The sequence below is a fragment of the Eulemur rufifrons genome, chromosome 8 (genome assembly GCF_041146395.1).
Source record: "Eulemur rufifrons isolate Redbay chromosome 8, OSU_ERuf_1, whole genome shotgun sequence".
Taxonomy (NCBI): Eukaryota; Metazoa; Chordata; class Mammalia; order Primates; family Lemuridae; genus Eulemur; species Eulemur rufifrons.
The window spans coordinates 53,948,406-53,963,574 of NC_090990.1; the positions used below are offsets into that span (position 1 = coordinate 53,948,406).

General features: G+C 37.2%; 1 protein-coding gene across 1 annotated transcript in view; it reads left to right on the forward strand.

Annotated features, from left to right (window-relative positions):
- Positions 1 to 8,396: 8,396 nt before the first annotated feature.
- LOC138390689 (cystathionine gamma-lyase-like) overlaps positions 8,397 to 15,169 on the forward strand; it is a 30,656-nt gene continuing 23,883 nt past the window's right edge. Inside the window, exons 1-3 of the mRNA XM_069480143.1 lie at positions 8,397 to 8,668; positions 11,512 to 11,593; positions 13,007 to 13,102. Of these exons, the coding sequence (XP_069336244.1) occupies positions 8,501 to 8,668; positions 11,512 to 11,593; positions 13,007 to 13,102 (346 nt within the window). The 5' untranslated portion in view covers positions 8,397 to 8,500. The remainder of the gene's footprint in view (positions 8,669 to 11,511; positions 11,594 to 13,006; positions 13,103 to 15,169) is intronic.

A 15,169-nucleotide genomic window follows, 5' to 3' on the forward strand; every position in this document is an offset into this window, starting at 1 on the left:
AGGGAATGGAGGGGGGGCGGAGGGGAAGAAGGAAAGAATGAAGAGGTTGTAATATTGGCCCTTTCAGGTAGCATTTGACATGGAAGATGCTTAGGAAAAAGCAGCATTTCTAGGGCATTTCAAATCAAACCATATTATTAACTATTTATTATGTGTGCAAATAAGGTCATGCCTGCAATGTGGATTGCTCATTTACCAGAGTAGAACAATATATGTATTTCAAATGCAGAATTTTCACAATAAGCATTAAACCTCAAAATGGTTTTTGAAATAACACCTCTATCCCTCTTAATAAAATGTGGTCAGTTCTCAGCAACACACAAACACACACAATTTGAGAGGAGGTGGGCCAAGGGATTAATGCTTGGCAGAACTATATTGGTATACCTGCTTTATACCTAGTGACCAAAAAATATTTGTTATATGAGAAATTCTTCAGTGAAGCCTATGAGTAATGGTAGCTGAAAGTTGTGCTGGTGACATGCCATGATAATATGTAGAATTTCTATTTCATGCATGGGTTAGAAAATAGTTTTTCTCTCTTTTTGCGGTCCTCACATATCAAATTTTAAATTTACATTTAGGTTACTATTTGTTAAATGGTGTCATATGGAGCAATCCCTTCAATTAATAACCAAGGAACAAATGAGAATAAAAAGAAATATTTAGGTACCTGGTTTTGTCATTATAATTTGCATAAATATTCTCTTAATAGTAACTCATTAAAGATGTACCTTAAGAAACACAGTAAATGAAAGAAAAATGCATGCTTTATCCCAGGGTGTGGGGCTCTGAGAGAAGCTGAGTTTTGATCCCAGCCCTACCACTTGCCAAGTGTATATATTCATTATGAAAAATTGCCTAACCTTTCTAAGCTTCTGTTTCTTCATCTATAAAATGAAGCTGACAATGGCATCTATCTCACAGGGCTATAAGGAAAGTCAGTGAGACAATCCATGGAAAGCTCTTAGCACAGGTAATCAACAAATGCTTCCTATTCCCATAATGATATTATTTTATTTTTATTAATATCAAGAGTCTTGTAACAGCCAGCATCATCCACCTCCCCTACTCAAATCCTCTCAAACAACATTTCTAAATTAAGATTCTCAAAATTTTCCTTTAGTCTTATCACTCTATAATTCTAAAATCTTGAATGAGTCAAAATGATTAATAGAATAGACTATAACTCCTCAGCCTGGCATTAAAGACCTTCACCATGTGGCCTGAAACTGCCCTTCCTGGATGGCCACTCACACTCTCCATGCTGGACACGTGGCCCTTCCCTCTCTGCCCTGGGTGTCTGTCTGCCTCCATTCTTCTCCTTTCACCAGACATGCCACCATCCCCACAAACCCTCACATGTCTGCTAAAATGTTGCTCACATTTGTTTTCCATTGCTGCTAAAACAAGTTACCACAAACTTAGTGGCTTAAAGAACAAAAGTTTGTTATCTTACTGTTCTGTAGATTGGAATTCTGCCATAGTCTCACTGGGCCAAAATCAAGGTGCTGTGCTCCTTTTTGGAGGCTCTAGAGGAGAATCTGCTTTTTTGCTTTTTTCTGGTGCCTAAAGGCCTCTTGCATTCCTTGGCTCATGTCTAGCTTCTCTGTCTTCTAAGCCAGCAACATTGTATCTCTCTGACCCTACTTGGATCTTCCGTTGTCACATCACTCTCTGACCGTAGCCTCTCCCCAACTCAAGGTTCTTAACCCTAATCACAACTGCAAAGTCCCTTTTGCCATGTAAGGTAGCATAGCCACAATTTCTAGGCATTACAATATGGACATCTCTGGGAAAGCCATTATTCTGCCTATAATACTGCTCATTCATCTGTAGCCACTGCACTCTAATAGACAGATAGTGGAATTGTCATTGTCAAATTTGTTTTGAGGATAGTTTAGAATATATCAAAATTAACTTTATACATTGGTTTAAACTCCACTTCTATGAATTCTAAGCCACAGAGATACACATTTATTCATACAACAGAATACTTATTGAAATTGTGTTACCCTCCAGGTACTTTGGTAGTTGCTAGGAACAAAGAGAAAGCCTTTGATCTCAAGTCACTAGTACATGAAGGCAAAAAATAAACAAAAAATATGAATTATGTTAAATGGTGATCTATGCTGTTTTCCATTGAGCAGATCAAAATCTTGAGAATGTTTCTTGACTCCCCTCTTTTCCTCACACTCCATATCTAATTCATCAGTAAATCCTACTGGTTCTATTTTCAAAATATGTCAGAATCCAAACACTTCATGAGCACCTATGTGCATTTAAAAAAATGTCTCCCAAAGTCAATCAAGACACTATTACCAGATAATGGGAAAATGAATGATGGGAAGGAAAAAACAAACCAATAAACAAGATCTCAACTACAATATCTCATATATCTAACATGTCTTGAACACAACGTTTATCCAGGTAATTAGCAATTGTGACAATCCAGTGGCATATCATGAATTCCTCACACTTCACAGGTATTTAACAGGTTATTATTGTGTAAATACTGTTGTACTCTACCTGAAGGTACATTCACTCTGATGCTCTCTGTTGGACAGATCAGTGAGCTGGGTGGGCGATGCAAAGCAGCATATGGCCATGTACAAATTGCTTTATGTAAAAGCTAGACTGAAAATGGAACATCAGCATGGCACCAAAGAAAGATCGCATATTTTCTGGAACATATGTGCAACTTGCTCCTTAAACCTTTAAGCAAATCCAGTCAAGGACAATATCCATGTGTTAGCAAACTTTACCTGTAAACAGAAAGATCTTAAAGAGTTTAGGTTTTGCAGGTATAAACCATGTGGAATATGTCACAATTACTCATCTCTGTTGTAATCAGCATGAAAGTGACTGTAGACAATACATAAACAACTGAGCAGAGTATGTTCATATAATTTTATCTGTAAATATTTTCATATGGATTTCCAAAAGATAAAACTCACTCTTAAAAACATATACATGTTTTTTGAAGGTGGTGGGCTAATGTGTGTTTATCCTTCTCATAACTAGTTTTGTTCAAACAACATGATATTAAAAAGCACAAAAGTACATAATCCAATATGTTTTAAAGACAAGTTAATTTTATCAAGTGGACCCTAAACTTCCTATATTTAGGAATATAGTGTGCTGTGAGTACAGGTCAGAACCACCCACGCCCCCACATGGCCTCTGCTAATAGGACCTTCCTGAGTGCCTTCTGCTAAGATCCAGAGCAGTGAATGTCAAGAGATAGGAGCAGGCTCTATTCCTTGGTCTATATGCAAAACAAAAATATATTGGCTTTCCTCAAAAGAATATCTTATTTGAAGCTCATTAATTAGAGAACTTCAGGGTATTTTATTATAGCATAAGTACCCAATTAATTAATGCCTTTAGTTGACACTTCAAATGTGTTGTAGTAGGGTCTGTGCACTAATTATTCTGGAATCTTTATTCTTGACCTTTCTTGTTAACAGTATTTAATGTCTGAATATGATGGGACAGGTGGTAGCTGCAGGGCACAACAGAATCTATAAATATTATTTGGGTAGAAGTTGAATTTTCCCTTGACTCAATAGCTCAGATTTATTTATTATAATACACTAATTTTGTTCTTTGTTTTAGAGACGAGGTCTTGCCATGTTGCCCAGGCTGTAGTGCATTGTCTAGTCACAGGCAGGATCATGTGCACTGCAGTCTGGAATCCCTGTGCTCAAGAGACCCTCCTTCCTCAGCCTTTGGAGTAACTGCTACACCATGGCTGGCTGTGATCTAATTTTATGCAAACCCTAAGTTGGCTGCCAGATTTGGAGGTGGAAAATTATTTTTCTTTAATGACAAGATTGACAAGTGAATGGATTCAGAAATTTTAGTGAACCTTGCAATTTTTGCTGAAAAGCCAGTTCAGTCATGAATGCACAAAGCTAAATTACACAATTCAAATCATTACAGTAGTTGGATAAAGGTCAACATTCCAGGTGGGATGCTATTTTGACTTCATTTTACATAAAGCATATTTCAAACCAAACAGGCACTGAAAGTAAATATCTGCACTGGGACTGAATATGCAATATCTCCAATGCATATATGCATGTGGTGTTTCACAAACATTTCTGGTCACAGTGTTGTTTGTTTTGTATAGACCTTCCTAGGGACACAGTTTGGGGTAATTTTGTCTAGTAAGTATGTCTTTCATTTTCCTAGAAATCACAATCTTTATTATAATGAAGTTGTTTTCTCCTAAATTTCTCCATGTTTGTGTTACCAATGTATTGTCTTTGATAGTAACATTAAATTCAGAGCAGCCCCTTTAGTTTTTTTTGTCATTGTTCTCAACTGGATTTGACCTTTCTGTATTTGGAAGCTTGTGGGGTTGTGCCACTGGCCCCCAGGGAGGTTAAATGCTCTGCAGTGAGCCAGATAGTTCTGCAACATGGAAAGTTTCTCCCCCTAAAATGTTTCTTCTATGATATGAAATTGTCAGTAAGACAAGTCAAGACATTTTCAATTGCTGCATTATAAGTTGAACAAGACTTCGGCATGTCTGAATAGTTCAAATAGCTTATCAATCACTTTTATATCTTATCTCTGTGCAGGTTCATGAGCTGTGCAAAAGATGTTGCCCACTTTTTCCATTGGACCACATGACTGCATAACATTCCTCTCCAAAGATACTGAAAATATCAGTATCTTTGATACAGCAATATCAAAAGTAACTCTCTGACCTAAGTGCTTCCCACTTGGTTTACTCAGCTTGTACCCTTTCCCTGCCTTGAGCTTGTAAGAACCTACTTTTGAGAACAGCCAAATATTATTGTATCCATTTTATACAAGAGGAAACTGAGACTTCTAGAGGTTAAGTAGATTGCCCTCCCTAGTCACAGAGATAGCAGGTTCTAAAGTTGAGCTTCAAACCCAAGCATTTTGACTGCAAAACTCAGCTGCTTAAGTGCTACTCAAAAATACCTGAGTTGGTGTTTCATTACGTTTTTGAGTCATATTTGACTTCTTTTACATCACTGTGAAACACATCCTAATGATTTTGGGGATAATTCTTCATCTTCATCAAGTGTTGAAATTCTGTGTTGAATTTTCAGGCTAGATATTCACTATATATATAGTATGCCACTTATCGTCTTTGTATGTATCACTACAATAAAGCAATTGTGCTAGAAATTTGCTCCAATATCCCTTAAACATTAAATTTAATAGTTCCAGCAACAGTATTTAGACTTTTTTATTCACAAGCGATATCATGTTCAATTATATCATATCAAAACCAGATTCAGTTTCCTTTGGTTGTTATTTTAAAAATTATTTACACCATCAAGTGAAGGTAAGTGTCATAAGTGCTCTCTAGTGGGCTTTGGTCCATTGTCGTTATCTACACTTTCCCCAATTAAGAACTTGTGTTATAATGTCGTCTTCCTCATGATCCCCAAATTCCCTTCATAATTCTCATAATTTCATTGACAAAAGCCAAAGGAAGAGCAAATTCTTTCTACTCTCAGCTAAAGCAAAACAGATCTAAGCATTGCCTATATTTATGCTTCAGAAGAATAGTAATGTATTATACAAACATCCTCCCATGTCCTTACTGTGCCGTTTTTACTATTCAGTCACAGTATATTTATTCACAGCCTGACTTTAATGAGAGTGGTAGAGGTCTTTGTGCACATATGCAAAAAGTACAGTGCTATTAACATTTTCATCGTATTTAAGAAGTATTTATTATAACATAATGCACTCTGTGTTTTATAAAGGATCAAACAGTAAAGAGATCTAAAAAATGAGAAATCTCCCATTTTCTCTAGAATATTTGCCCATGCTGAATGTCATTCCCAAGAGGAATTAATAGTTTTTCAGTAAGTGTTATGATAATGTGGTGGTGTTTTATGCAAGCTAACTTAAAGGAAAAATGATCACACATCCTGAACTATATAGCATTTACTGGATTTAAAGTAGCTATCATTTATTCATTTAAAAAACTTTTTTCTAAATCAGTTACTTAACCGAAACTTTTAAATTAGATTTTCCTGTAGTGTTACTATTGTTGAAAAGGTAATTTTTCTCATGGTATAGAACTTGAATACAAAAGCAAATAAAATGTAAAGAAAGTTACATTTCCAAGCTGGGTCTGATGGCCCATGCCTGTAGTCCCAGCAGCTACTCAGGAGGCTGAGATGGGAGAATCCTTGGTGCTCAGGAGTTAGAAGCTATAGTGATCTATGATCACACCACTACACTCTAGCTTGGGGGACATAGGGATACCACAGTTAGTCCCTGTCTACAAAAAAAAAAAAAAAAAAGAGAGAGAGAGTGAGAGAGGAAGGAAGGGAAGAAAGAAAGAAAGACACCTATCCACTGCAGATCCATGTTCTCTGCTACCAGAAAGGTTTTACACATATTAAATCATAAATATCTGTTTAAAAGTAATGCAACATAGTACATACTCTTTTGAAAAAGAACGTATACATTGCTTTGCTGTTTTAGAAATTATAGATCATGGCATACCAGTGTATCTTAATCTCCTCCTGCTTCTTGGCCATAGTTTAACAATCACAGAGCAGTATCATAACTGGCTAAGTACTCTTTAGGATCAGTAATTAAGCCATTTCCATTCTTTTGCTAGTAAATAGAGCAAAATAGGTTATGAAGAACATCCTTATTGATCTTCATAAATGTGTAAGAATACATCTAAAGGATAAATTCCTACAAAGGAAATTTTCTACAAATGAAATTTTCTGCAAATGAAATTTCCAAGTCATAGAAAAGGGTATTTTTAAATCCTTCATAGATAATACTAAGCTGCCATTCAATAATGTTTTCTCAATTTATGAGCTTAAAATGGCTGGATTTAGAGCATTTGTGTTGGTGTCATCTTTTAAAGAATTCTTTATTATAATAACACTGAATAAAATGTCCATATTTATGCAACTCACGGTTTGTCAGCAAACATTGGGAGGTAAAACTAATTAGAAATGTTTTAGACTCTCCTGGTCCTTAAGTGCCATTTTGTATCATATAAAACTATACTTGTATATACTTATATATACCTATTGATGTAACTTGCAGTTGACAACATGCAGTAATTTTAAGAGAAAAATATTAATTAATTTTATATTAATATCCATTAGTGTTTTGGGGTCCCTCCATTTTTTTCCTCCAGGCTTAAAAATTTTGGTAGGTTTCTAAAGGCTCGCAGGCCCTTGGGCACTACTCCTCTAGAGCTTCATGGGTTAAGTGTCCCTGGAGCTGATCTGAAAAGCAAATTGTCTCATTCCTTCTCTTCACATCTTTCTTTCACACTGTAAAATTTTAACAGCTGTTTGTTCCTTATTCTTCTTTTTCTTATAGTTTGATAAAATTTCATATCTTTAGCTGCTACTCTGCAAGAACAGAATATTCCCAACTTTCCTTGTGCTAGAAAATAGTCACAATGTTAAGTAGGTCAAGTCTGTATTGTTTAGGGGACAAGGAGACTTTTGTTGTTTGTTTTGAAGGAGTGATCCTTGTGAGAATGAGGCTCCGGGTGCAGGTGAGTGGTGGATTGTGACATGGGGCTGCCTCCTTTTTCTGCAAGGATGTTGCTGTTAATGTGTGACAAGGAAAGCATTTTGTGTGAGGATGTGAGGCCCCAGTAAGTTTCTCAAAGCCACCCTATCTTTCTTCTCATCAGGAAGAGTTTCTCCCAGTACTTCAAAAGAAAATAGTGATGCTTGAAAAGGCTCAAGATTGAACAGCTCTTAGGAAGCTGCCAGAATTCTCCTTAGACATGGTCATTACAGCACCTTCTCTGTTTCTTAAGAAAAATAAGCCCCTCACTTCTATTTCAATCTTTATAAGCACTAGGTCATTACAGAGTTCAGCGTATTTGAGATTAACGAGAATCCAAGCTGAAACTGGGCTTTTGGGCCACTGTTTTCTTAACCAATCTCCCCGTTGTGGCTGGAGTCTTTCAGCACCGCCCTCAGGACAAAGGGGTAAGGGTCCTGGGCACGGACTGTGGTAAGAGGGGCTATTTGTGTGGCCTGTGTACAGTTACTGGCTTTCAACACTAAGCCAGCCTTTCTCCACATCTCGGGCGAGCCTCCAGCCTGAGGTTACACAAACGCCCGCGCGGCTCACGGAGCCTGCATGGTCGGTACTCAGGAATTTCGCCCGCAGGGACTAGCACCGCGTGGACACGGGAACTCCCGCTTGTCTCCACTTTGCGTCCCGGGAAGCGGGGTTAGGGACACGATCCAGGCAAGGCCTCCGCTGCCAGGCACTGAGGAGCGGGGACCGCGTCGGGCCTTCCTCATTGGGCCGCGCTGGCTCCGCCCCGCGCTGATCTCAAGAGTCCGGGGCTGTCAATAAAGTCTCAAGACAGCAGTAGGGGTGACCTGCTTTCGTGCGCTCGCTGTGGGCTCTGCCCGCGTGACTTAGCTCTCTGGCTCTCTCCGGTGCTGACGTCTTTTCCTAGTTATATCTTCCTCACTCTTTCCTCCTTCTTTCGAAGTTCAGCATGCAGAAAAAAGCTGCCTCCCCTCAGGGTTTCCTGCCTAGCTTCCAACATTTCTCCACGCAGGCCATCCATGCGGGCCAGGATCCCGGGCAATGGACCTCCCGGGCTGTGGTGCCCCCCATCTCACTGGCCACCACGTTCCAGCAAGAGGCGCCGGGCCAGCACTCGGTGAGCCGGGTCTGTCTGGGGCAGTCCAGTGTTTAACCGGAAAGCAGATATGGCTTTTAAATTGAAAAGGCACGTAAATAATTTATGACTTCTTACTAGAGAGGCAACCCAAAGCGTGTTTCCACCCTGTAATTCTTGCAGTAAAGCTTAGCTTTGAGGCGGTCCAGTGATAATATTTCTTTTCATAAGCAGGACTGGAAGGAACAGTTTGTCCAACCTGCCATATACATTTGGACTGAAATTCATGTGTTTTTGGCAGATTCAAAACCGAGGGTCGTAACTTCTTTGAATTACCTTTAGCAGTAAAAATTTTAAAGGTATAGTTAGGAGTCAGCTTAAAAATATTAAAGATCTGATCACTTGCCTAGAATCAAGATCGTTGCCAATAGCTGCATTAATAGTGATTGAGTACCTACTGTGTGCCAAATATATACATACATATATAGTATCATGTGTATTACATGTATTGCCTCATCTAATCCTAAGAACAACCCCATTCTGAACTGAATTCTCATTTCAGTGATGAAATAGCTGAGATTTGGGATGTTAAGTAACTAGCCTAAGGCCAGTAAGTGGTACAGCTGGAATTCACACCCTGTTCTAGAATCCTACACTGCAGTGCTAGGCTATACTATGCAATACTCCAATAATGTTAATAGTAATTTAATGCGTTATATCATTTAAGCAGAGTGGCTTAGTGATGAAGATCTCAAGTCATGTAATCAAAGGCTTGGTTTGAATTGTTATACCCCCTGTTCTGACCTGGGAGACCTTGAGCATGTTACTTAACCTATCCAAGCCTCAGGTTGATCTTGTATAAATGGGGATAATAATACTACCTACCACATGAGTTGTTGAGATGTATGTAAAGCTGTATGGTACATAATAATTACTCAATGGTCATTTGGTTTTTCACAATGTTCACATTTACACTAATTCCATCTGATCCTCACAACAACCAAGTAAGAGGACAAGACAGGGATTATACACCTGTTATTAAAAAGGAACTGGCCCAGAGTCATACAAAAATGACCTGTAAAGCCTGTGAAAAAAGCTTTGTTAATCACATAGCTTTTTCCTTCTGATGGCATACTTGACAGATCTTGGAGAGTTTAAAAGTTGCCAAGGTTTCCAAGAAATTAGTTAACCTTTGTACAAAGTGCTTTGAAAACCACTTCAGTGTGTTACTTAAGCTGAGGAGAATTCTTATAGACTTAGCCCTTTGTGAGGTGGAGTTCTAACAGCATTTCTATTATATACCTGGTTTTCAATGCTCTTAGCTACTGTATTTTTAAGTCAAAATGTGTACACAGCCTCTCTTCCATGCATACAGTTTGTTCCCAGCATAGGATTTAATGCATATTTGTCTGCCCAAGTTGTGGAACTTATTATAAAAGTTAACCATTGAGGTATGATATTAAGAATTAAATGTTTTCAGAAAGCGAGAAGGGATGGTTAAATCCACAAGACTCTGCTTAATACCTTTTAAAAATATCAGTTAAGACCACTTCAGGGAATTTGAAGAGCTGAATGAGAATCATGTGTCTCCAGTTCCATTTGGAAAGCCATTGAATGGACGATGCTATTTGCCACTGAAATATGCTTCTTTTCTTCCTACAACATTAAATATCTGCAGCGAATATTTATGGAAACATGAATACTTTTCTGTTGCAGGAATCACATGAGTGCAAGCGTTTTTTTTCTGTCTGGTAGATACTGTTGCAAGTCATGGTAAGGAGGTGATGGTGAGGAGTGGAGAGGATATCCTGGAGCCCTGTGAAATATGTCTGTTGAATTTATCAAAAACAAGGAAACACAGTGACAAAACTTTTAAAAGTTATTATTACTAATACTACAAGGTTGTGAATCAGAAAGAAAGGGGTAAAAAGTCGTCGTGTTTTGTGATATCCTAAATGAGGCAGGGAGAGAAAATATATGATTTTTAATCAATGTTTATATCCTTGGTTTGAATTTTGGATTTGACACTCCGTAGGTACTATAATATTTGGCTTCACGTTCTTCAAACCAGGTCATGAGGATTAAATAAAATTGTTAACCCCAATCCGGTGGGTCTATTGCCTGATGCCCAGATAGAGGCCAATACACTGAGACAGCAGGAGTTCAGCAGAGAAAGAGTTTACTACTGCAAGGTGCCAAGTGAGGAGATGAGAGAAATTTCTCAAATCCATATCCTTGAGAATTTTGGGTCTAAAAAGTGGTTTGGTGAACAAAGAGCTAGGGAATTGGGTCTGCTGATTGGCTAGGGATGAAATCATAGGTTTGGGAAGGAGAAATTGTCTTCTTGGCTGAGATAGTTTCTGGGTAGAGGGTTGCAGGACCTGTGGGATCAGTTTCCAAGCTTGGGCACTGGTGTTGTTGATGCCAGTTTGTGCCCCTGAATGCCGAGTCCAGAAGGTATCTTAAAGGTCAGTCTTAGGTTTTACATGTTACCTATAGAAGGGATTAGGGAAATCAGAAATCTTGCTGCTGTCAAGGATACCTGACACTTATTTTATCCTCACAACACTTTTATGAACTAGATATCTGTATTTTATTCCCATTATACAGATATTGAGATTGACTCTTGGAAATGGTCAATAATTTACCCACTGGCATGCAGCTCATAAGTGGCAGACACAGAATTCTAATAGAGTTTGACTTTAGACCTCTCCACACCACTACATCCGTAACATTGCCACGTTTCTGTCTAATGGCAGGACATATCATGACTAAAGAAAAGAAAGTCATCACAACAGGATGAACAAACTCATAGTTGTGGAGATGTCTACATTAGGACTCTAATAATAAATCTCTTAGAATTAACTCTAACTTCTTTTCTTCAGGGTTTTGAGTATAGCCGTTCTGGAAATCCCACCAGGAATTGCTTGGAAAAAGCAGTGGCAGCCTTGGATGGGGCTAAGTATAGTAAGTAATTTCCACTTTACAGTCTAGAAATGTACTGAGAAAATCATATGACTTATAAGGGGAAAGTTAAAAAAAAATAAGACAACAAAGAAAAAAGATAAAAAAAAATTATAGAGGCACAGAATATGTAACTGGAAAGAAATAAAGATTTGCCAGTTCAAAATTCTTATTCTAGTAAGACTTGGAATTCTGCACACAAAGTCCCTCATTTGATATATAATGATATGCATATATGTAATCGTCAGGTACAAATAAATATGAATAGAAGCAAAATGTCAGCATTTACTATTTAGTATTCATGTGAATACAGTGTTCATCTGAAGCCTTAGTAAAAATAGATGAAAATTAAGTAAGTTTAATAACACTACCTATGAGAAGATAAAGTTTCTTATACTTTGGTTCATTAACCTGAAAATTTGTGCCTCCAAATAGCACCAAAGTCTATTTGCCAGCGCCAATAATCCGTGACGATGTACTCTCAGAGATAAAGATTAGCTCCCTGAAGATTTTTTTTTTCATAAAGGGAGGGGATTGCTGTTAAATTATCTTTGTATTTTTTATATAAATGATACTAAATAAAGGCAGGATAGTGAATAGAAAATAAGAGTCTTATGTATCCTTCATGATTAAATTTATCAGACAGATCAGGTCTGATTTTGAGTTTTGTTAAAATATTTGCTGAATTGTGTATCCATATAATTAATGAAGGAATTATATCTTTGCTTTATTGCTTATATTTGAAATTGTTTAGTTTGATATTTTAAAACTGTAATTTAATTGGCAATAGGCCATTTATCTCAGAGTTTTGTAAAGAATTATTTCAAGTATTTCAGAGAAATGTTATAGCCAAGGCAGAATTGATGTAATACGAAAGTCTCTGCCTACATTATATGTTTTTTTATCTTAAAGATATTTCATTTATCTATTTATTTTTGAAACTGGGTCTCACTCTGTTGCCTAGCTGGAGTGAAATACAGTGGCATCATCATAGTTCACTGCATCCTCAAACTCCTGGGCTCAAGTGATCCTCCTGCCTCAGCCTCCAGAGTAGCTGGGACTGCCGGTGCACACCACCACACCGCACTAATTTTTGAATTTTCTGTAGAAATAGTGTCTCGCTGAGAGTGGTCTTGAACTCCTTGACTCAAGCGATACAACTGCTTTGGCCTCCCAAAGTGCTGGGATTACAGGCATGAGCCACTGTGCACGGACAGATATTTTATTCTTAAAACAGAAAGGGGGATTCTGTAATGGTATTAATCAAAGTATCTCTCCTGACTCGGCTGCGAAGGCTGTCCTTCCATCAGCAGCAAGAGGGAACATAATGTAATGCAAGTAATACTAATACTGTAGGTGTTTTTTTAACCTATAGGTCCGACTTTTTGGTTTACTCTAACTTAATTTTTATTTTAGGTTTGGCCTTTGCTTCGGGTGTAGCAGCCATTGTGACTATTACCCAGCTTTTAAAAGCAGGAGACCAAATTATTTGTATGGATGATATGTATGGAGGTGGGTGACCCCTCTGATTCATATTGTGTCAGCTGGTATTTTAAAGATATTAATAATAAAGTGAGTCCCGAATTATATTAACAATGTTGTCAGTATTATTTATTAGTTGTTAAATTTTAAAGGTGTAATAGGCACCTCCATGCTGTCTCAGACTTGGCAAAGGAGGCACAAAAACACTTAGGGTTTGTGCTCTGGAATGGCTTATAAGAGAGATTGTTAAATTAGAATTCTATTTAAGCCGTTAGAAAGAGCATGTAGAACTTGATCAACTTTCAGACATATTCTGCTCTAGAGAAGATCATGTTTAGGGAGCATGTTCTAATAACTTAAAATTTTTACCTGCAATGAAGATGAATTGTAGAGAGCTCAACCCTACCTATCCTCTTCCCCTTTTTATTTTATTTTTTTAAAGAGCATTTTGAAAATTTGTTGAAAGCTATGGACCTCTTCCCTCCAAAAATATTCTTAAGACTATACCCAGTATTTCACATTTAAATTTAGGGGTCCCACAGATTGACCCCTTGATACTCATTCATGAATCCAAATTTAAGAACTCCCATTCCAAAGAGACGAAGTGTTATTTGTTTAAGGTGAGTGAAGAGTAGACAGACTTGCTGTTGCCTTTAAGCCAGACTGATTTCTGTGTTCAAACAATAGCAAAGAATTTTGTAAATCTACACATACATATATTCTAAATGCTTCCAAATAATTAAAATGATTTCTAGAATATTATTATAATTTTATATATTTTCTTTCTGAGAAAAGAGTTAAATGTCTAAGTTCCTCAAAGGAAGAGATTTATTTTCATTTAATAGTAATCATCTTATCCCTCAAATTTGCACAGTGCTTGGTATTTTATCTTAGGTCCTTATAATAGTTTGTTGAATTCAAATGATAGAAATCTCAAACCATTAGTTATTTTTACAACGCATTATAAAAATCTCATGGCAAACATAGGTACTAAATCATAAAAATTGTTGATTTTTAACAATTCTTTATATTCTTTTTCAATTTTACATTACCTAGGGTCAGTCTACATAATATCAAAAGTCTAGTTTATCTTTGATCATAGGGTATTTTTCTTGTTGTTGTTGTTTGTTGGCTATCAATAGTAGCAATTTTTCCTATATATATGTATATGCAATAAATTTGCATATATAAAAATCCAATCCAGAAGGGTGTTTATAAAAAAACTATTTTAAGTTGAATGATTTATCTTCTTTCACTATAAAAATCTAGTAATTTGATTTACATTGTCTCATTTTGTCTGTTAAAGCTTTTAGAGCCACATATAAAAGATTGAGAAAGTACAAAGAATAGTAACCAATTATTTTCTATTGTAACAGAGTGAATGGCCTCAAAAAAAAAAAAAAAACAGGGCAAAAGAATTTTCTGTCTCTTTAAAACTTCCCGCACTCTTTTTGGGTACTGAGCCCTGCATCCCTGTCTCAGGCCAGTGGCTGGGAGAGGCACAGGAATATCTTTTGCCCTTTACAGTGCAGGAGATGGACCAGAAGGCCAGGCACCTCGCTACTGGAGGTCTGGAGGTCTGGAGGTCTGGAGGTCTGGGTGGGCCTCCCATGTGGGCAGAGGTGATGTCTTCTGCAGGGATGGCAGAGATGGGACAACTAAAATCATTAACTGAAGCTGAATGACAGTAGTCTAGAACTGAGGGCTCTCCCTTTAAAAGCTCTGTATTTCTGCTATGTACAGGAATTTGGATTTTGAGATAATAGTCTACCATTTTCCTCCCTTTATGGCAAAGTAATAAACTTCTCTTTCCTTCTCAAACCACTTGTTCTCCTTCTGATATGGCCTCAAGTACAAGTGCTGAGGTTTCAGTAACAATCTTACCAAAGTATTAATATAATTGAATTGAAATTTATTGTGAACATTTCATTGACATTAGTTCATTTATTTTAGATTTGAGTACTAGAAAGAAATTGTTAAAAACGATATTGATGTTTCAGGGAGAATGCCACTTAATGGTTGAAGAGTAGACACTGGGTGTTTTGAAAAACATTTTCTGTTTCATGCCACTTGTGAATATCTAGTGTGTTTTATTTG